Source organism: Mirounga angustirostris, unplaced genomic scaffold (genome assembly GCF_029215605.1).
Source record: "Mirounga angustirostris isolate CCGP_5_RB_7025 unplaced genomic scaffold, mMirAng1.0.hap1 SCAF_9, whole genome shotgun sequence".
NCBI lineage: Eukaryota > Metazoa > Chordata > Mammalia > Carnivora > Phocidae > Mirounga > Mirounga angustirostris.
Genome location: NW_026991717.1, coordinates 58,632,277 through 58,654,321, shown reverse-complemented (window position 1 = coordinate 58,654,321; position 22,045 = coordinate 58,632,277). Strand labels below are relative to the sequence as shown.

Genomic DNA, 22,045 nt, shown 5'->3' with positions numbered 1-22,045 from the left:
TTCCACCACATCCCAAGTATGTCTCGGTCCCTGGTTGATGTCTTTCCCTCAGCCAAAAGTACCTTTCCCTTGTCCATAATCACAGCTCATCACAAGGCAACCTGTCACACCAGGCTCCGTCCTAGCTCCCTCTCAGAAGAGCTACCTCTATTTACTTGTAGGGCTTCTGCATTCTCTCTGGGGTCTTCCTTTGAGTGTGGGGTTTATATGCTCTGCTTTCTAAGCTCAGGAAGGCTAGGACCTTGTCATTCACCCACTCATTCATTCATTCATTCATTCATTCATTCATTCATTCATTCATTCATTCATTCATTCCCTTATTCATTCATTGGGGAGGGGGGTTGAGGAGGAGAAGGAAGATGGAAGGTCTCTCCAAGACCGAGCGTGGGGCTGCTCAAGGGGAGCATCCACTCTGAGTGGAGGCAGAGTGGGCAGGCCGCTCATCACTTACGAGGCCTCACAGTTCAAACATGTTCGTTCACTCTTCAAATGCCATTTCCATCACAGCGCATGGACTGGTTTCCTGCTAGGGTTCTGAGACCCATCACGGCAGTTTTCAGCAATCATAAGATATAACTAATGGGGGGGAAAAAAAAGGAATAAGGGAGAGGAGGTGGAAAAATCTCTCTAGCCCTTCACCAACCCCAGTTCTGCTGTCCTCTCAGACCCCGTGCTATGGGTGCCTGCCTTCTGTAAAGAGTGAAACCGTATCCCAATGCCATGCATGGTACTTATTCACTTTTTGTTTTTTTTTTATCAGCCTGCAGGTTACTCTCAGAGGATATTCCCATGGATTCTGCTTGGTGTCCCCCTGCCTGAGGGCAGCCTCACCCCTGCTTTTCTGCCTTCTGGTAAAGACCTTTTTATTCCTTTATTCTGAGCAAAAAAGATTAATGTGTTGTTCCCTTTAAGAAACCCAGTCCTATCTGTATTCTGTGTAGCTGCATAATGGTTTAAAGTTTGATTTCTCACCCTTTAATGTTGCTTACTTGTAAAATATCTTGGGAGATTTAGCTGAAATTCGGGCATAGGCTGTGGAAGGCTCAGATGTGGGACTAGATTGTCACCTACTGGTCACTTCTGAGTATGACAAATTGAATTTGCATTGAGCCTCCTGTTCGTTCATATAGGTGAAAATTAGTTGATCTGAAAGTTAAAAGGTGGAAAAGGTGTATGCAACAACAGGTGTAACTAACAAAGGATTTGTGCCAGAATCCATAAAGAACTCTTAAAAATTAATATAAAGAATGCAATAGAAAAATGAGCAAGAGGGGCGCCTGGGTGCCTCGGTTGTTTAAGCATCTGACTCTTGGTTTCTTCTCAGAGAGTGATCTCGGGGTCCTGAGATCAAGCCCCACAACAGCCTCTGTGCTCAGCATAGAGTCTGCTTGTCCCTCTCCCTCTGCTCCCCCGCCCACCCCTCATCTCTGTCTCTCTCAAGTAAATAAATAAATATCTTAAAAAAAGAAAATTGAGCAAGAGACTTTTAAGGGGGCACTTCATGAAAGAGGATATCCAATGGACAATGAATTTATAAAAGATGGTCAACTTCTTATTCTTAGACTCTTGGGGGAGGAAGACAGGTGGAGAAAGGCCCAAGTATAGTGGAAGACTGAATACTTAAACAGCAAAAAAAATTTCCCAAGTAATTCAGATTTTACCCACTAGGGGGAGAAATTTCACCTCATTTTGCATCAGGGAGATGCAAATTAAAACCACAATGAACTACCACCACATACCCTCCAGAATGGTTAAAACAGAAAGGCTAACAATGCCGAATTGGCAAAAACGTGGGGCAACAGGTACTCTTACTGCTGGAGAAAATCAAACTGACACAACTTGGAAAAATTGTTCAACATTATCTAAAAAAGGTTGAACATTGACATACCCTAGACCATAGCAATCCAAGTCCTTGGTATACACCCAACACAAACGTGTGCACATGGACACGAAGAGGTGTACAGGATTGTTTATAACAGCATTATTGGTAGTAGCCAGAACTGGAAACCCCAAATGTCCATCAAAAATAGGCTGGATAAATAGTCATATAGTAATGCAATGGAATTCCTAACAGCAAAACAATAACAACAAAAGCAAACAAGAAAACCTGTCTTCAAAGGAAGTGAGGTATAAAATAATGTACACTAGTGTATAAAGGTACAAAACAGCTTACACTGTTAGATATCAGGATATTGGTGACCTCCGGCATGGAAGATGGAAGCCAGGATTGGGCCCTGGCTTGAGAAGGCCTTCTGGGGTTGGTAGCGTTAGGTTTCTTCACCTGCGTGCCTAAAGGAGATGTGTTGACTTTGTGATAATTTATCTTTGAATGGAGCACTTAAAAATAAATTTAACACTTCAGTTATAAAGTTAAAAAGTAAATATTTTAAAGTGGAAGTGTGTGTGTGGGGGGGGTGCCTGACCAGGAGCGTAGAGGCAAGAGTGTGGAAAGGAGACAGCAGAAACTCAGGACAGGACGGAAGTAGGTGTTGGCCCTAAAACAATCCCCAGGCAATTCCGATTCTACCCTGGGGCGGGGGGGGGGGTTCCTTCCAGTCCTTTCCCCCTGAGAATTCTGGCCTTAGGCAAACATTCTGTTTTGACTTTTTTTTCTTTTGAACTCTTTCTGTAGGGAAAATGTCCATAAGTGGAATAATTTGGTCAAAGGGCACAGCTCTTTTAATGTCTTGTTTCATAAGCTTTGCCAAACTGTCCTCCTGAACAACCTAGAGCAACCCAGCATGGCCCCAAAGGACATGTTTCCTCAGGCCTTCCAACGGTAGATTTTTAAAACAGGGTCCTTCCGTAGGTGAATGGATAAAGAAACTGTGGTACCTCAAGACACAGGAATGTCTTCGGTGCTAGAAAGAAATGAGCTCTCAAGCCATGAGAAGACATAGAGGAACCTTAAGTACACATTACTCAATGAGAGAAACCAGTCTGAGAAGTCTACACACTGTATGACTCCATTTGTGTGACATTCTGGAAAAGGCTAAACTAGGGGGACAGTAAGAGGATCCATGGTTGAGGAGCGTTAGGGAGGAGGGCTGGATGAAGAGGTGGAGCACAAAAGATTTCTGTGGCAGTGACCCCACTCTGTATGATATGATAATGGAGGATCATGTCAGTATAAATTAGTCCAAACCCATAGAAGATACAACATAAAGAGTGAAGCCTCATATAAACTACGGACTTTGGATGACAACGATGTGTCAATGGAGGCTCATCCATTGCAAAAAGTTGTAACCACCGTGACAGGGGATGTTGATACTGGCTGTGCATTCGGTTGGGGGAGGGGTGAGCGGCAGCGTCTATGGGAAATTTGTACCTTCCACTCAGTTTTGCTGTGAACCTAAAACTGCTCTGGAAAAAATAAAGCCTTAAGAAAAATGCTGGCAGATCCAGTGAGAAGTCAGCTAAGCAAAAGCCTGAGGAAGCACTCTCAGGGGTAGGAAAGATCAGAGAGAGAGCAGTTTCTGGATGAAGAGAGCACTGAGGGGGTGCGGGGGGGGGGTGCGGGGGGAGGGGGAGTGCGGGCGGGGTGGGGGGGACGATGGGGCGTTTGGGGGAGGGGTAAGTTCTGGAAGAAGACACCCAGCAGCTAAGATAGGTGGTTTCTTATTGGGAGGTGGACAGTGGGAACAGTGAGAACCAGAAGAGTGAGATGTTTGCTGTGTCGCTTCTATATGGCCTTAATTTTTGAACCTTATGACAGTTTATGTATTGAAATTAGAGAAAGCTTGAAACCTAGTAACTTCAAAGGCTGAGATATGTCCGGTGGTGTTGTCACTGGGAAGAGCACTGGGGGAGAGATTTGGTCGAGAGGAGGCAGTAAAATCCGAAGTCTAATAAACCTGGGTGAGTAGGAGGAGAAGCAGAGACAGACGCCCCACGCTTGCTTGCCTGACTTTGGTTGCGAGGCAGGGAGGGAAGTAGGCAGGGCCAGATCCAGGGAGGTTTACTTTGCTGAGAGATTTGAGATATCGACTGAGGGCGAAGGGGTGAGAGGGCAGGAATCCCAGGGAGGGAGGGTTGAAGGCCAGGAGGCTGGGAACCCAGAGCTTGGCGAGCCCTGCCCAGGGGCTGAGCAGGCTGGGGTGTGGTGAGGCCCGGGAACAGGGGAGGCCACAGGGGCCGCCCAGGAATTTTGCAACAGATTCATGCTCGGGTGGAGGCTTGCGCAGATGGCTTCTGAGGCCCTTGTGGATCTGATACTTTCTGCACTGCTGGGAATGTTCTGTATCTTTGCTGTCCAGTGTGGTAGCCACAAGCCACATAAAGCTATTGAGCGCTTGCAATGTGGCTCAAGTGACTTCAGAACTGAATTTTTAGTTTTATTGAAGTTTTTTAACGCTCAATTTTAACTGAGATATAGTTGACAAACAATACCCTGCACATATTTAAAAAGTACAGTTTAATAATATTTGGTATGTTGGGCGCCTGGGTGACTCAGTCGTTAAGCGTCTGCCTTCGGCTCAGGTCATGATCCCAGGATCCTGGGATCGAGCCCCGCATTGGGCTCCCTGCTCCGCAGGAAGCCTGCTTCTCCCTCTCCCACTCCCCCTGCTTGTGTTCCCTCTCTCGCTGTGTCTCTGTCAAATAAATAAATAAAATCTTTAAAAATAATAATAATAATATTTGGTATGTGAATGATACCCATACCTGTGAAACAATCATCACACAGTTGAGACAATGAGCATATCTCTCAGCCCAGGGTCCCTCCTCACATGCCTTTGTAATCCTTCCCTCTCGCCCTTTGCTGGTCTTTTTTTTTTTTTTTTTTTTTTAATATTTTATTTATTTATTTGAGAGAAGAGAGAGAGAGCACAAGCAGGGGGAGGGGCAGAGGGAGAGGGAGAAGCAGACTTCCCACTGAGCAGGGAGCCCGATGCGGGACTCGATCCCAGGACCCTGAGATCGTGAGCTGAGCTGAAGGCAGATGTCTAACTGACTGAGCCACCCAGGCAGTGCCTTATGCTGTTCTGTCCATCCCCAGGCAACCGCTGACCTGCTTTCAGTCAGTATAGATTAGTTTGAATTTTATATAAGTGGAATTATCCAATATTTATTTTTTGTCAACTTTACTTGCTTGGCATAATTATTCAATGATTCTTCCATGTTGTGTGTATTGATAGTTCATTCCTTTTTATCACTCAGTAGTAGTCTGTTGTATGGATATACCACAGTTTTTTTAATCCATTCATCTGTAGATGGACATTTGCTTCTTTTCTCCAGTTTTGAGCGGGTGCAAATAAAGTTACTATGTACATCATTACACGAGTCTGTGTGTGGACATATGCTTTCATTTTTCTTAGGTATGTATCTAGGAATGGAATGGCTGGAGCATATCATAGGTGTAACTTGACAGTGTTATTTAATTTTAATTAATTGTAATTAAAATTTCAATGGCCAAATGTAGCTAGTGGATACCACATTGGGCAACACAGTTCTAGAAGGTATTTATTACTCCCATGATTCTGTACTGGGGAGAGACTTCCACTGCTTCTCTAACTGAGGATTTATTCATTCATCATTCATGCAGCGAAGATCTATTGAGACCCACTTTGTGCCATTCATTGTGCTAGACACTAAGGATGGGATGGGGCAAGATGGGGTGGACCCTGTCCTTGAGGTGCTTACCGTCTAGTGGACTCTGTTTGGCTGGGTTATGGGCGTATGAAGTCCACTGAGGAGGGAGAGGAGGAATCCAGTGTGATTATAAAGTAGAGTAGTTCAAGTCTGCTTAGGCTGTTGGGATGGCCCCAGGTGGGGTGTGGGTTAGGATGAAGGATGAAGCCTCTTCCTCTCCTACTGATGTAGCCTGTGAGAATCAGAAGCAAGTACAGGGATGATGGTGTGTTTGGAGAACAGCAGGGCAGTTGGTGAATTGGGTGTTTCAGGTAGTGGGGGACATTGCCTGCACGGGGGGTGGAGGGAGGAAGGTGCTGTGCTAGAACTAATTGCGCCTGTCCTAGGGACATGGTGGGGGCCCTACAGGGAGTGATCAGCTCATGGGAACTCCCCACAATCTGAGCCTGCACTCTGTCCCTGCGACACCATATAGACACATCTCTGCTGATGTTTCCCGCTAGAGAAAAACTATTTTTAGGTCCTGATTTAGTGGGTGTGGGTGTATTAAGCCAAGAATCTTCCTAAGAATTTTTAGGTCCTTCTGCTCATGACTCACACTTTCTGCTTGTGGAGGCTTTGGCCAGAAGCAGCCCCACGCCCAGGATTTTGGTGGAAGGAAGTGCAGTGCCGTGAGAGGCCATGATCTGTGCTGGCGTGGTTACGACTCACTCACTTGGGGAGCAGATCCTGCATCTCAACTGTGTATTGAAGTCGTGACTTTGAAGTTGTTTGTAGGGCATCAGGAAAGCTTCTGGTGAGGCCAGGGAAGCTCAGGAAACCAAAACGGTAATAATGGCAGCTTCAGCCACTGTTCAGTGAGCACCCAGCCTGAGCCAGACGCTCTGTGCTGTCATTACCCCACGGAGTTCTCACAACAGTCCTGAGACCAGCTAATGTTATGACCCCCACTTTAACAAGGAAAAAAACAGAGCGCAAAGAGGTCAAGTAATTTACCCAAGTTCATACTGATGGAACTGGAATGTAAACTCGGGGTTACTTCTGCCCCGGTGAGAAGAGGCTGATGGGTATGAAATGGCCTGACATAAAATCTCAGATAACAGTTGCTTTCCATCCTTACATGAATCCCTGGTGTGAGAGTCTACCTGAATTATACTAAGTAGCTATGTCTAGGAGGGACACTTGCGATTTCTCACGGAGGGAGTAGGGAGCGGGGAAGGAGAGGACAATTTACTGAACAGCAAGCATCGTGCTAGACATTTTATGGACATCATAATAGTTCACCCCTAAGCAAGCCTGTGACATCTAGGGTGTTACCTTGTACAGCTGGGAGGTCTAGGTGCTTGCTGAGGTCACCCAGTGATTAAGCTCACCGAGCTGAATTTGAACCCCCACAGGCTGCCTCCAAACCTTTTCCCTGCCCTCACACCTCTCCTTAACTTCTCACCAACAAAGTACACAAGAGAGGAGGCAGTAGGAGCAGAGCCCCTTGGGGTCTCTAATTGCAAAAAATATTGGTCAGCCTCGGGCAGTTCTGGCAGAGATGAGGTCAGAGTCCAGGTAACCTGTCCATCCCGTGGCGCACTTACTGATGGAGCAGGCACGTTCCTGCTGTGGGCCTCGTCACGGTCGTCCCACCGCCCAGCTGCGCACGCAGGCAGGTTCTTGCTGTGGCCGAGAGCAGCCACCGCGGGCCCTCGGAGAGCGTCACGAAACTGCATTAGCTCATTTAGAAGGTCGTCCCCGCTCCCACCCATCTCGCCAGAAAGGCGGAGAGCATGGATGCTGGAGCCAGCCTGCCTGGATTTGAATCCCAGCTCAGCCACTTATTGGCTGACCTTGGGCAAGTTTCTTAACCTCTCCTTGTCTCTGTTTCCTCATCAGCCAAACCGGTAGGATAATAACTCATAGGGTTGTTCGGTAGGATTCCCGAATACCCGAAAAGCTTTTAGAGCCAGTGCCTGGCATATACAGTGCTAAGCATTCAATCAGGGCTTTATTATTGTTATTGATATTATTATTATTCAGACAGCCAGACTGAAGCCCTGCAAAACAGAGTAACTTGTCCAATGAGACATGCCTAGCAAAGCTGAGACCAGGGTCCCTTCTTCTGTCTCTTACTCCAGTGGATTCGTGTATACTTGGTTATCCGTTTTAACAGTGAGAATAAAGATCGATTTAAACTCCATCAGTACTTTCAAAGTAGTGTGAGCTGTTCCCCAATTTCAAGCTGAAAATAGTTCCTGTTCATCTTCTAAGAATAAAGCGTCTTTGTAAGAGGAACAAGCTGTCACCAGCAAGACTGGAATTGACAGGAGCTAGCTCGGGGCTCCCACCGGGCTCCCGGAGATGATCAGGTTCTGTAAGTGCTAATAACTGCTAGCTGTTAACAGCAATTTAGTTGCAGTTAATTGTGTAATTGTCTGGGGTGTTTCAGAAGAGTGTCTCACTTCTATTGTAATCTTAAAGAGACACAGAAAATAACCAGAAATTCTTGAATAGCTGTGCTGTAATTATACATACCCTAAGAATAAAGAAACCAATTCTCTGTTATTGGGAGATGGCCAATCTGGAACATGTTTTTCAGAGGAGCTGGTTTACGCTAGGGTTTCAGTTACATTATGGGAAAGAGATTACAGCATTGACAATGGGCGTTCTTAGGGCTCCTTAAAAGAATTTGCATGCAAAAATAGGTATTTAGTGGATGTGGAATTTCCAACTGTGGGAACATTCACACAGGCCTCCTGCGTCTCCAACACTGGAAATTCAAAGAGAAGACCTATGTCCCTCCCCAAGGGGCTTGTGGGTCATCAGACAGCGGTGGCTCCCACAGGGACCAAATCGGGGAGGTGGGCACAGACCTAATTCACATAGGGAGAGCAAGGAAGGCTTTCTGGAGGAGATGATGCCCGAGGAGAGTCTTTAAGGATGAGCTGCGTTTCGTGAGGTCAAGAACTTGGGGAAATGATCTTCCAGATAAAGAAGGGGCAAAGGAGCAGAAGCTAAGAAAATTTGCCTTGTTCTATGAGCTGCAAGACCGGCGCTGCTCAGTTAGTCAAGTAAAAAAAAAATAATAGGCAGTGCATTTTTTTTTTTTTTTTTATTTACTTATGAGAGACAGAGGCAAGGAGCCCAATGTGGGACTCGATCCCAGGACCCTGGGATTATGACCCGAGTCGAAGGCAGACGTTCAACAGACTGAGCCACCCAGGCACCCAAGGCAGTGCATCTGTGAAGGGATAAACTTGTAGTAATAATGATGTGTTCTCTGCACTTTCACTATCTAGCTCATTTAATCCTCATAAAAGTCACATGAGGTAGGGACAGTTAATATTACTGTTTTGCAGACAGAGACACTGAGGCACAGAGAAGTTCAATAAGTTTTCCCCAAATCTCACTGTTAGGAAGGGAGGGCCAGGATGGAAATCTAAACAGCCTGCTCTGAGTCCATACCTCTGTGTGAGCTCACAGAGAAAGCATCTGTTTGGTTTGGAGCTATCTACTAACAAACCCAAGATATCTACTAGATCTTACCCACTCCCAACCCAGATGAGATCAGCTTTAACCCAAAATTCCATGGCTTGTGGGAAGTTCACTGACTTCCTGGAAATTTCTGTGAATTATTGGAGGCTTGTGTTTTTGTTGTTTCCCATGGTTCACATTCTCAGTGTAGAATTTCTGAGCTGTTTCTTGGTCTTAATCCTGTCTCGGTGATAGTCCAGTGGTGGGCACAACCCCTTCTCCTTGATTTAACCACCTTTCCCTCTCCCCAAGCAATGTAAGCATTGACTTAAGATTTGGGGGCTGGCTGTGACCAGCGGGTCCCAATGTATGTTGACTGTAATGTGAAACAGCCCCTCCCCTCACAAACAAGACCAGGTGCGGACACAGAAGTGCACTGTCCTGGGAGCAAAGCAGTGGCAGGCTATCGAGGGAAGGCCAGAAGGAGCCCAGCCCCTATGGTTTGGGTCGCAACCCTTCCCAGTCATGGCTGTGAAGGCTGAGGAATGAAGAGAGGAAAGGCTAGTGAGAACAACATGCTGAGACCTGATTTAGTACCATTCTGGTGCCTCAAAAAACAAGAACTCAATTAAGAAATAGAGTAAACTTCTGGCTTTTTTTGCCAAGCATGCATATAAATTATAGAAAGTTGAGTGTTCCTGAACTATTATACTTCCATTATTTTTATACATCTATTATCTAAAACTTGGTTGTGATTTTGACTACATTAGTCTACACTGGATCCCTTTTGTATCACTTGTTTACTAGTTATAACTATATTTAAGAGTTGTCTGTGACCTTCTATTTCTGCATTATGACTCTACCTACGTGACTTTCATCAAGGTACTTAACTTCTCCTGGTCTCAGTTTCTTCATTTGTAAAATGATTATAATATTCATCAAAATTCCATCATGAGAATTACCTAATCAAGTGCACAGTACAGTGTCTGAAATGCTGTAAAGCCTCAAAAAAATGTTAGCAAATATTTCCCCCATTAACCAAAAGTTGACTGTAGTTTAGTATGGCTGACGCATGGAGGGTAGGGTAGTGGTTGTAGAAAGGTTGGAACTATCGGTGGAGAAGTGAGCTGTCACCAGATCACAAGGATTTTTTGGTCCTTACCAAGAGGATGGATTTTATCCTACTGGCCACAGTTTCTCAAGCCATCCCTAATAGGAGTTTGATCTTCTCTTTGTAGGAGTGAGGGTATGACCCAAGATGCTCTCCAAAAACATAGTATTGTTTCATTTCCTGTTTAATTTGAAAAATCCATAGGAATTTCGTGTTCTAGTCTATAACATGTTCAGTAGGAGGGAGGTGAAGATTTCAAAGATCAATTCTTGGTTGAATGATTATAAAATGAATGGCATCTGAAAGTAGTCTCAATATACCTTATAAAAAAAATTCTAACCAATTGAGCCAACTTTTTAAGATGTCCCAATTTCAATATCATGGTATCTTAGGGAATGCTTCTCAAACCACACTTATATATATATTTATATATATATTTATATACAGAATCAATGGTTAAAACACTGTGAATTATATAATGCTTTGTCTTAGAGCTTTAAAAAAAATGCTGGACTTTGGGGGCGCCTGGGTGGCTCAGTCGTTAAGTGTCTGCCTTCGGCTCAGGTCATGATCCCAGGGTCCTGGGATCGAGCCCCACATCGGGCTCCCTGCTCCGTGGGAAGCCTGCTTCTCCCTCTCCCACTCCCCCTGCTTGTGTTCCCTCTCTCGCTGTGTATCTCTCTGTCAAATAAATAAATAAAATCTTTAAAAAAAAAAAAAAATGCTGGACTTTGGAAAACATTCTTACACAAAAAAGCAAAGAGAGGATGGAATGGGCTTGTGTTCAGATAATGCTGAAAACTCCAGCCAAACTGTAAAGTGATTAAGAGCCTGTTGGAACTAGGATTTGTCCATAGCCTTCCCAGGTGACTATGATTTAATGAATGGAAGTCCAGGAAACTCTAATCTTCACCTCACTTTTTCAAGCCCTGACTAGAATCATTGTCTAAGGGAAATACCCCTGTAATAATTCATGCTGTCAGCAGGATTCCTCTGGGAAGGAAGTAGAGGAAAGATAACAGAGGGTGGGGTCAGATCTGCAATCCTAGGAAAGTCAAGGGAACAGAGGTGGTCTGTCTTGCTGTAGGGTTGGCCTTGCATTCATGGGGTCTCTGAAAATTTCCATTAGAGAAAAAATCCAGGGCGCCTGGGTGGCTCAGTTGGTTAAGCATCTGCCTTTGGCTCAGGTCATGACCCCAGGGTCCTGGGACTGAGCCCCACATCGGGCTCCCTGCTCAGTGGGGAGTCTGCTTCTCCCTCTGCTTCTGCCTGCAGCTCCCCCTGTGCTCTCTCTTTCTGTGTCAAATAAATAAATAAAATCTTCTAAAAAAAAAATCCTACTTTCTTACCAAGAAATAGCTCGATATATTTTGTAGAAAAACCAACCCCCACACACTTTTTCCATGGCATTTTTTAACTGTTAAAGAGAACAGAAGTGTTAAAAAACAAACCAACCAACCAACCCCACAAACCAACATGCAGAAACTGGCAAGTAAAACATTGACAATAGGAATCTGAAAGTCAAACCAGAATGAATTTTTGAAAAGTTCAGGAAAGGAGACATGGAAGCTATTTGGTAAATTACAAAGTATCATCTTTATATTTATTGGGTAATACCCATACGCCAGACTTTATAGTTCATGTTCTGTAAAAGTCACAGGAGAGCCTTAACCCAGAATGCTGCTTGAAAATGATGAGATCTTTGGTAATATCTCACTGAGGCTGGGTTTTTAAACCTCCTAATTAATCTTAAACAGATGATTTATGTAGAGATCATATTTAGTCATAAAGCTTCATACTTCCTGCTTATGCTTAGGCTATTTCATAGCTTACGCAATTATAATAGATCATAGTTGGAATTGAATTATAACCGGGCAACCCTCTTGGGTCCCCTCCCTCCTTGGGAGCTTTGTACTATCACTTTGCTATCACTCAATAAACCTTCCTTTGCTACCCACCAAAACAAAACAAAACAAAAAAGAATTATAACCAAACATTATTCTAATAAATAAAACCAAAAGTTTGGCATAAATAAGAGTTTGTAAGGCTATTACCCCAACTTAGAATTTATTTTAGCATCTGATGTGGACCAAAAAAAAAAGGCACAACATTTTAGATAGATCTAGCTAGGTAAGTAATCAAATAATATGTAACATCTCACTAGTATTAACTTATCTAAAACTATGTATCATTATTATTTTCAAAAATAGATGTATCTTTCCCTAAGTGACTGGAAAATTTTAAAGAACATATTTTAAAAGCCCAATAACCAATTTTCATCTTTTCTTTTTCTAAAGATTTTATTTGAGAAAGAGCGACAGAGATAGCAAGAGTGAGCACAAGCGGGGAGGAGAGGGAAAAGCAGACCCCCTGCTGAGCAGGGAGCCCAACAGGGGGCTCTATCTCAGGGCCCTGAGATCATGACCTGAGCCCAAGGCAGACACTTCACCGACTGAGCCACCCAGGAACCCCCCAATTTTCATCTTATTTAACAGATAAAAGGTTATTTTTCACTTGTGAGCTCCCAGTTGGCACAAACTACCTGAGATACTTGACATATATACATTTTAATTTCCCTTTTGTCATAACTTAAAATTTAAAAATCAAGTAAATAAACCTTTATATTGAAAAGTATTTTGGGGCGCCTGGGTGGCTCAGTTGGTTAAGCGACTGCCTTTGGCTCAGGTCATGATCCTGGAGTCCCGGGATCGAGTCCCGCATCGGGCTCCCTGCTCAGCGGGGAGCCTGCTTCTCCCTCTGACCCTCCCCCCTCTCATGCTCTCTCTCTCATTCTCTCTCTCAAATAAATAAAAAATCTTTAAAAAAAAAAAAAGTATTTTGATTCATTTTTTTAGAGAGAGAGAGCGTGCACATACGCAGGGTGGGGGCAGATGGAAAGGAGAGAATCCCAAGCAGACTTCCTGCTGAGCATGGAGCCTGATGCAGGGCTCGATCTCACAACGCTGAGCTCATGACCTGAGCTGATACCAAGAGTTGGATTCTGAGCCACCCAGGCGCCCCTTGAAAAGTGTTGTTAAATGATCCTGGTGTTCGGGGTAGAAAACTGCTTTGCTAGTGTACATTAGGTCATATGGCACATTTGAAACCTTGCCACTCTCTTCCTCTTTCTGCCCCCAACTCTGAGGAGGATATAGAAAATAAAAAAGACAAAGGGAGGGAGAGAACCTTTGGTGGCTCAGGTAACCTTCAGATTGGCCCATCTCAAACTTCCAACAGGATCTGGACAAGTTTGCTGCACCCATATATGCTGTTATAGCCTGAAAGGGTACAACAGTGTACACCAGGGGCAGGCAAACTCGTCCTATAAATGATCGGAGAGCAAATCTCTTTGTATGTGTCCCAACTCCTCTACTCTCTGCGACTGTGGCATGGAAGCAGCCAGACGATCCACGGTCTAAGGAGTATGGCTGTGCTTGACGAACAAAGTTCAACTTAATTTTCATAGCATATTCTTACTCTTCTGATGTTTTTTAACCATTAAAAAAATATAAACACCATTTTGAGCTCCTTGGGCCACACAAATCAGGCTGTAGGCCAGACTTGGCCGGTGAAGCAGTGTGTGCTGACCAACCCCTCACCTACACTCCCGGAGGGTCAGCAGGTCATCACGCCCAGACTTCACGGAGGCCCTGACCAATCTTACTCGAGCGGGAGCCTCGCTCTTCCCTTTCTGCCACTGTTGCTGGGGCTGCAGGGATATTAAAAGTGACAGAAAAAGTTACAGATTCTTTTAGTATCTTTTTTTTCCTTATCTGGAAGGTTTTTTTCAGGTTTATTTCTTAAACATCTAAGAGGGCATTACCATCTGATTTGATAAAACTAATTAGGTTATAATCCACTTTCTCATGCTTTTTAAGATTATCATGTTTTAAGGCCTACTGCTATTATTTAATCAATAAAAAAAAAACCCAGAGATTTAAGGGGGGTTGTATATTTTCATTTTTTAATAAACCACACAGCAAAACAATACTTTAATAAATGTATAGGAAATTACAATTTGAAAATTGCAAATATGGTACATATACATATACTATACTTTGATCTTAAATTACATGGGCAAACCCCAGCTTCAAAATCTTCCTAAAATCAATCATATGCAAAATACCTGGTTTCTGAAAGGGCAAATGGAAAAGTATATACAATTTCTTAAAGGGGATATGGCTTACTTAATAACATATTTTTTTTAGAGAAGCAAAAGCTTTCCAAATACACAGTATCTTCCAGGTGCAAAGCTGACATACTACTGGCCATTTCAATTTTGCGTTGCAGTTACTTCAGGATATACTTAATTACATTATTTTGACACTGTCATAGATTTAATTGGGGAAGTCTCCATAAATGTTTTTCAGTCTTACCAAAAATCAGAAAATGTTCGTTGGTCCTCACACTATGATTAGAAGAACAGCGTGAACCCTCTGTAAGCGAGAAATCAGTGACAGGATGACCTGCATGCACATACACAGTTCCATACTGAGGAACTCCCCCACGACAATTTCTTCTAATTTGCAGGTTCCTACCAACATCACAAAAAATATCCCTGATTGGTGAGCTGTAAGTCGGATGTCCTGTCTGGCAAGATGCACATGACAGATCTGTAGTTAGAAATAAAACTTCAATCCTTTGAAGTCCGACTTGTCCCCCCTCAACACAGCATATATAGCAAGGTGTCACTACTCATTTGTGACTAATACCCAGCTGGCTCATGAGCTAAGCTTGGTTCCAAGACAAACTGAGCCAAATGAACTAATCTTATATCTATTAACACATTCTATAACTTTAAATTTACTATATGTAAGCTAGAGTCAACAGCAAAATTGCCTAAAACCTTATTCCAAAGGGGTTCAAATTCTGTAAGAACACACTATTCATCATGGTGAACCAATTTATATAAATTCATAAAAGGAAAATGTAGGGGGGCCTGGGGGGCTCAGTCGGTTAAGCAACCGATCAATCAAGCAATTGATCTCACTTTAGGCCTTGATCTCAGGGTCGTGGGTTTAAGCTCAGCGTGGAGCCTACTAAAAATAATAAAAAAGAAAAAAAGAAAAAAGAAAAGAAATTTAGCTAATTGTGCTTGTTTCAGAAGTGAATGACTATCTTTTCTAAAGTAATGAGTAGTTGTTTGAGAAACAAAACCCAGAGTCTTACTAGAAATGATCTTCACTCATGGCTGTACAGTGTAGTCTATTGCTATCATACTTATTCTGTAAAGTTCAGTGTGCAGAGAAATTTGGATCAGGACAAGCAGCTGTTAAAAAAAAACGTTCTTCCTCACCTAGAAATACATTTATAAATGGTGCTTTGTTTCTGAAAGATGGTTTTCCTCACATTAAAATGAACGGAAAGCTCATGTATCTAATCTCGCCTGTGTCTATTCTGGGAAAATTCTACTAAAGACAAACACTGTCAGTGAAGACACTTGAGTTCAAGAGACAGAACCAGAACACTGAGACTTTCAAGAGCAGGAAACTTAATTTTAGAAAATGCAAATAAAGTACCAAAATCTGAAAAGAAAACAGTAAAATAAGAGATCCTGTGATTTGGCAAACAATACTGATGGGAGCTGCAAGCTGCGAAAACCTGGGCTCACGTTACACAAGGCACAGCTCTAATATAAAGTGTATGTGGGAATTCCATTTGCTTGTGGTTCTTCATTTCAAAGCCCTCTGAGAGATGCCTTATTCAACTGTATTCCTCACATTAGATTTCTAAGGCAGCATGATCGTTAATGAAAAATAGGTCTTTCCCTAAAATCAAAACCCTGCCCTCTGGCCAGAGTTGGGAAACACGGGTTTTATGTATACAAGTAACTCTGATTATTTGCAAATGTTAATTAAAATACATCACACTGAAGAAACTGCCTAGTTTTTATGCTGTGATCTGTTCTCCCAGTGCAAAATTAACCATGCTAGGTGTTTATCCACAATTCGCCACCGCTTGTCACAGGATGGTGAACTCTTCCTGTGAGGGCTGGCTGAGGGGTGTAACTTGGGGTTGCAGCTCGGCAGGTGAGGGACAGACCCAAGGCTCCTTATCAGAGGCAGACCACTCCCTGGTCCCCTGGTCGTATCTGCTAAATTCACACACTGCTTTGTGGGTTTTGTCAAGTTACAAAAAGGGAAATCTATCAATTCTCAGTCTCACAGACCCAGTAAAGTACAAAATCTGTAATCCTTGCTACAAAAGACAAAGACAGGAAACTTCATGTGTACCTCACTTTAAATAGAACACAGTCATTAAGATTCACAGAAGTTTTCAGTGTTTCTGCATTTTACAAAAGGCTCCTTTTCAATCCTCGAATGGATTTTAGACTGTTTTATCAAGTAACTTTTCAAGAAATAGGTTGATATGAAAAGTAAGATATACCTATTTAAGATAAAGGGAAGTTTACAAGAAACAAGCTCCGTGGACATGGGAAACAACTACAAATATGGGAAAATCCATTAGCATATAATGGATATTCTTTTCCTTTCTCTTGCTAGGCACCCCAAAGTCCATAAATGCCCAGATGTCCACTGAAATGCTTCTCATTTATTCTTACTTGCCTTCCATATTTATGAGAATTTTGGTTTAAACAGTTTATATACCACCCAAATTTTTGAAAAATTCAAATCATTATTTTAAATGGATCCACAGTAAGAATCCCCTAAAGTTAATTTTCAATTCAATTCAGTAAATACTTACTGGATTTTACTCAATACCATTAACCCTCATCAACCCTTTTTTGGGGGATACGATCAACTCATAATCATCTTTCAGGTAAATTCAGATTTTATCTTCAGTTTACTTACAGTGAGGTACTTGGTAAAAAGAGGAAATCTGTTTCCTATCCTTCTTTGATATTTATAAGTCATCTGCATGTTTATGTAGGCTTTCAGTTCATAACCTGTCTGTCCAGTACACTGTACTCTACTCATGAGTCTCTGCGAACCCAAAGAACCATAGCCATTCTTGGTTAAGAAACTGTCCCTGTGAAAATGGACTCCTGAAGTGCATAAAGATAATCTCAAAACCAACAGTTGCAAAATGGAACATGAATAGTCACAGCTGCCTCTTTAACACAACTGTTACCAATTAGGTTGCATTCAGTTTGGAAAGTTTCATGGTTAGCCTCCCCACACCACAGACTGAATGTCCATCCCTATTCCTGTGCTTTGAAAAACACAAACACTAGGTCAAAAACCCTCGACTTTTCTTTCTTTCTTTCTTTCTTTTTTTCCAGAGTAATGTCTTCTCCCTATCTCTTTGGGCATTTCTGCTGTGGTATTATTGGAAAACCTCAAAATTATATCTTAGGGTTTCTGGAGTCCCTGGAGAATCCCTAACCCATATCATCAAACAGAAAATCTCTCTGGAGGAATGTGGTTAATCCACATGTGAAAGATGGGCATTATAAACTGACCCTTAGTCCTCCAGAGTTTTACCCGGAAAGGCCCCAAACTGACTAACTGGTAAGGAGGCCAGAAGCAAGGTACCAAGCAAACTTCTAGTTCTTGAAAGGACAGAGGACCACTGTTTATATTTTGCAGTCTCCTCCTATTCTTAAGTAAAGATAATTCCATGAACAATAAAAATGATTTCAGGAAGACTTAAATCTGACATTCCACACTCCATCCTTACTCCTATATTTTGTTTTACATTATCATATTGTAACTTGAGTTTAAGATGAACTTCTGCGATTCAGAATAGTATTGAAAATACTTCCTAAATAATCCTAATGACAGTGATCACAATATGTAAAGATTTGGTTCTGATTAAGATTACAAATAACCCAAAATGTTAACTCTGAGATGCAAAACCCCATAACATCTGGAAAAAACTGTTTATAAAGTATAACTATAATAATAACTAAGTTATTTGTGAAATAAAACATTTCTGAAATGTGGGAATACATGCTTATTCCACTCTCTGGATAATGTCTAGTACTCTCTGAAATCTGCTGAGAAATAATTTCTGTAAAAAGAGAGCTGGGTGTCAAATTTCAGAAGCCGAATGTCAAGATTACATAATAAAAAAAATTCAGTTTTCCAGCACTGGCTTGATAAAAAATGGTCTTTAAAAAGGATTTTTAAATGCAAATACTGAATTCTTGATGCTTCCTTTAAGACATGTACTTTGTCATAATTAATGCAGTGTGGTCTTGGATTGTCTTCTTTGAGGTATCCGTGGAGTCACATCTTACTCTGTGAATAGTGTTTTGGAAACACCTTCATCTGACAATCAGGGTGAAGTCTCATCTTACCATTAAACAGAAACTAGTGCTGTCCGGCTGGAGTGACTGTTCTGAGGGACCCTGCTTGATGTGGACACAGCTGGTAGGGAGTCCATTTCCTCAGGCAGATGTGCGCATTTACTGCCCTCAGCTCTGTGACTGCAGGATGAATAAGGCAGTAGTCCCCAAAACGTATCAAGTTAAGGACTGGAACTCTGACAATGTGCACAAGTTCTGTCCACTTCTTGCCTGTAACTCTGAAGCTGAACAGTGCATTTATACATGCCAAATGTGTTCAATAATACATGCTTTGCTTTGGACTGTACTTCCTCCCATTTAGATGAACTTCCAGGAACTGCAATGTCAAGAAAATACTATTACTATTCATTGTACACAGTTACAATGACACAGGGGAATAACAATATACAGTGAACCTATTCTTATTCGTTTGATTTCTCCCCCTTGAAGCTACTCTGTTAGAGAAGTACGCCAGTTTCCAAAGCCAGGATGGCTTCTCATTATTCCAATCCCTCCAGTCCACTCGCAGGTAGAGAAAGAATACTAGACATCAATTACAAATCTTTTGCCTGTTTTTTTTTTAATAAACCCATATACATATTATTTTGATAAATAAAAAGCATCAATCTGTGAAATGACTTTAGGAAATAAAAACAGGTCTAGCTTTTCTTACATAGGAAAAGCATGGTAAATATACTTCATGCCTTAATCTGAAGGCAAAAATCAATTTGTAATGTCTCATCTTAGGGGCGCCTGGGTGGCTCAGTCGGTTAAGCATCTGCCTTCAGCTCAGGTCATGATCCAGGGGTCCTGGGATTGAGTCCTGTGTTGAGCTCCCTGCTCAGCGGGGAGTCTGCTTCTCTGTCTGTCCCTCCCTGTTGTGCTCGCTTGCTCTCTCTCTCAGAAAGATCTCAGAGATCGAAAATTATTGCTCTGCTGTTACTGATCTGCAACACACCTTTTGAAAAGCCTGACCCCTCCCTTAAAGCAAATCTTTCCAGCAGAAAAGTCTTCCTGCTTAATTATAAGCACAGATGTTTAATTCTAAAGAGAAAGTCCATCAACCCCAGCATTTGCTATCAGCAACATACTTAGCTGTATGTGTACGATGGCAGTAGGTTTTCCTGAAGTAAGAGACCAGATATTTAAATCTTCCACGGAATATACATCTTCTATTTTCATCAAGGCTTCTTTGATATAGTCTACATTCAAATGGCTTGGTACACCTATTAGTTCAGAATATATCATTTATAAGTAAAGCTTATTTTGGGGAAGAAAGCTATACATAAATGATAGAGCTTTTTTTTTTCCCCAAAGAAACCAAATGGCTTTATCAAATTCAGTTTAAATGGACACTTTAAAATATCTTAATACTTTAAGATAAACCATGCACACATAAAGCAAGATATGTATAAGAGGTTAATAATTTTTAAAATGTTCACTCTCGCTAAAAGAAATATCAAACCTGAATACTTCATTTAACAAATAAGCTGGGATACACAAAAAAAGGAAAAAAAAAAGGGGGACCATCCAATGATGATGAACCTGCTGTTGAGAACTTACATACTTAGACATAATATCAGTAAGTAGGCATGTTGAAAATATAACAAAGTATCAAGTTAAATGGGAATTAAGGAATTAATAAGCCACTAAACATAATTATATCAAGAATCAAAAGAGTTGTATTTTTGTCCCAGCTCTACAGTTTATTAGCAGCATTACCTTAAGTAAGCAAGTTATGTTACCCCTCTGAAGCTCAATTTCCTCGTTGGTAAATGGGGATAATGTCCACCTTACCTACTTTTCTTAGCTATTATAAGGATCAAATGGGTAACAGAGGGAAGAGTACATCAATTCTTATATGCTACATACACATAAAGTCGTGTAACTATAGCCTAATGAGCATCAGTAAAGAGAAAGGAAAGACATGACTCTTACTCTAGAGTGCCCCCCACCGTCAGTCTGATTAAGGGAGGTAATAAACCCACAATGGGGATATTATAATGAGATCTTACCTTCTAGTATTATAACTATTGTGTCCCATATGATGCGAAATGTTGTAAAAGCCACAAGTAATGAAAATACATATGTACAGATGGGATCAGCAATCTTGTATTCTGGCTGAAAGGTGACAGAACAAAACTGTGTGATTAAATACAGACCAACATAAAACAGACTGTAAAGCAAAGCAAGCCATACTCTGCCCCTGTTCTTTAGCCTTCTATACCAGGACTGAAGAATACCTTTATTTTTGGATACTGCAATTGAGAAACATCTTCAGTCTTTCCTAGATTGTTAAAAAAAAAATTTTTTTTTTTTTTTTTTTTGCCTTTCCTTGTAAGACCTAATTCCAGAAGTTTGATCATTTGTTCTATTGTTTTCCTCTGTGCCTTCCCTAAATCTTCCACCCAGAACCATAGAATATGAGAGCTGGAAGGACTTTTAGCAGCCACATATTTGGTCTAAGCCTCTCATATAAAAGAGGAGGGACTTGCTCAGAATCAAAGCATTAATGGCAGAGCCAAGACTAGAACCCAAATCTCTGGATTTCTAGTCCAGTGTACATTCTGGTACCTAGCAGTTCAGTGACATGGCTTAAAATTGAGTTCCCTAGTGAAGGCAGTCTAGAAGCCAGCTACAGACAAGTTAACTCTGTGAAATGACACTATCATGTTTACTGCTAGCAAAAGAGCTATACTGATGGCTCAATGAAGCCTACCTAAATGCAAAATGAGTAAGGCTGGCTTTGATATCCAGTATATTGATAAAAGACAATTACCTTAATATTTTTAATATTGAAATGAAATATATTTTAAAATAGAAAAACCAGCAATCCTATTACCTTGAATCTTATGATGTATGCAGCTATTAGTACACCAACACTCTGCACCAAGTCCCCCAAGGCATGTACAAATGCAGCTCTCACTGCCAGGCTGTCCTGCCCATGGTTGTGCCGACAGCCAGAACCTGTGGTAGGAGAATTTGAAGGCAGGGAGTGGGAATGGGAGTGGTGACCAGACTGGTTCAACAGAAACCCCATTCTGTCAAAATAAAAGAAAACATTATTATTCTTCCTAGTATTGTTGGTAAAAATATTTGTTACAAATCAGACATTAATGAGGCAACATGGAACTCATTCATTTAATATATATATGAGCACCTATTATATATCAGGTACTGTTCTAGGTATTGGGGTCAAAACAGTGAATAAGACAGACATATCCCTATCCCCATGGAGCTTATGTTCTAGTACAGAAGGCAGAGAAGTAAACAAAGAAATACATAATATACTGCCAGGCAATGCAAATGGTTTGAAGAGAAGTAAAACACGGCGAGGGGATGGAGAGTGCTGGGGCAGTGCAGTCTGTCAGAGAAGGCCTGAGAGTCCTTCTGGGCAGAAACCTGGATCAAGTCAGGAAGCAGCATGTGGTGGTGTAAGGGTATGCTAAGTCGCAGGAATACCAGGGCAAAGGCCCTTAGAAGAAAATGTGCTCTATGTGTTTCAAAAAAGCAGGACAGTTGCTGTGGCGAGACTAAAGTGAGCAAGAAGGGACGACGCCTGGGTGGCTCAGTTAAGCGTCTGCCTTCGGCTCAGGTCATGATCCCAGGGTCCTGGGATGGAGCCCCACGTA

General features: G+C 41.9%; 1 protein-coding gene across 2 annotated transcripts in view; it reads right to left on the bottom strand.

The window, feature by feature from the left end:
• Positions 1–11,713: 11,713 nt before the first annotated feature.
• The window catches only part of SLC30A4 (solute carrier family 30 member 4), a 31,289-nt gene continuing 20,957 nt past the window's right edge, over positions 11,714–22,045 (bottom strand). For both annotated transcript variants that reach the window (XM_045900148.3, XM_045900147.3), the window contains 4 exons: positions 21,256–21,454; positions 20,429–20,534; positions 19,505–19,639; positions 11,714–18,750 (listed from right to left, as the gene is read on the bottom strand). In XM_045900148.3, coding sequence (XP_045756104.1) covers positions 18,596–18,750; positions 19,505–19,639; positions 20,429–20,534; positions 21,256–21,454 — 595 coding nt within the window. In that variant the 3' untranslated portion in view covers positions 11,714–18,595. The remainder of the gene's footprint in view (positions 18,751–19,504; positions 19,640–20,428; positions 20,535–21,255; positions 21,455–22,045) is intronic.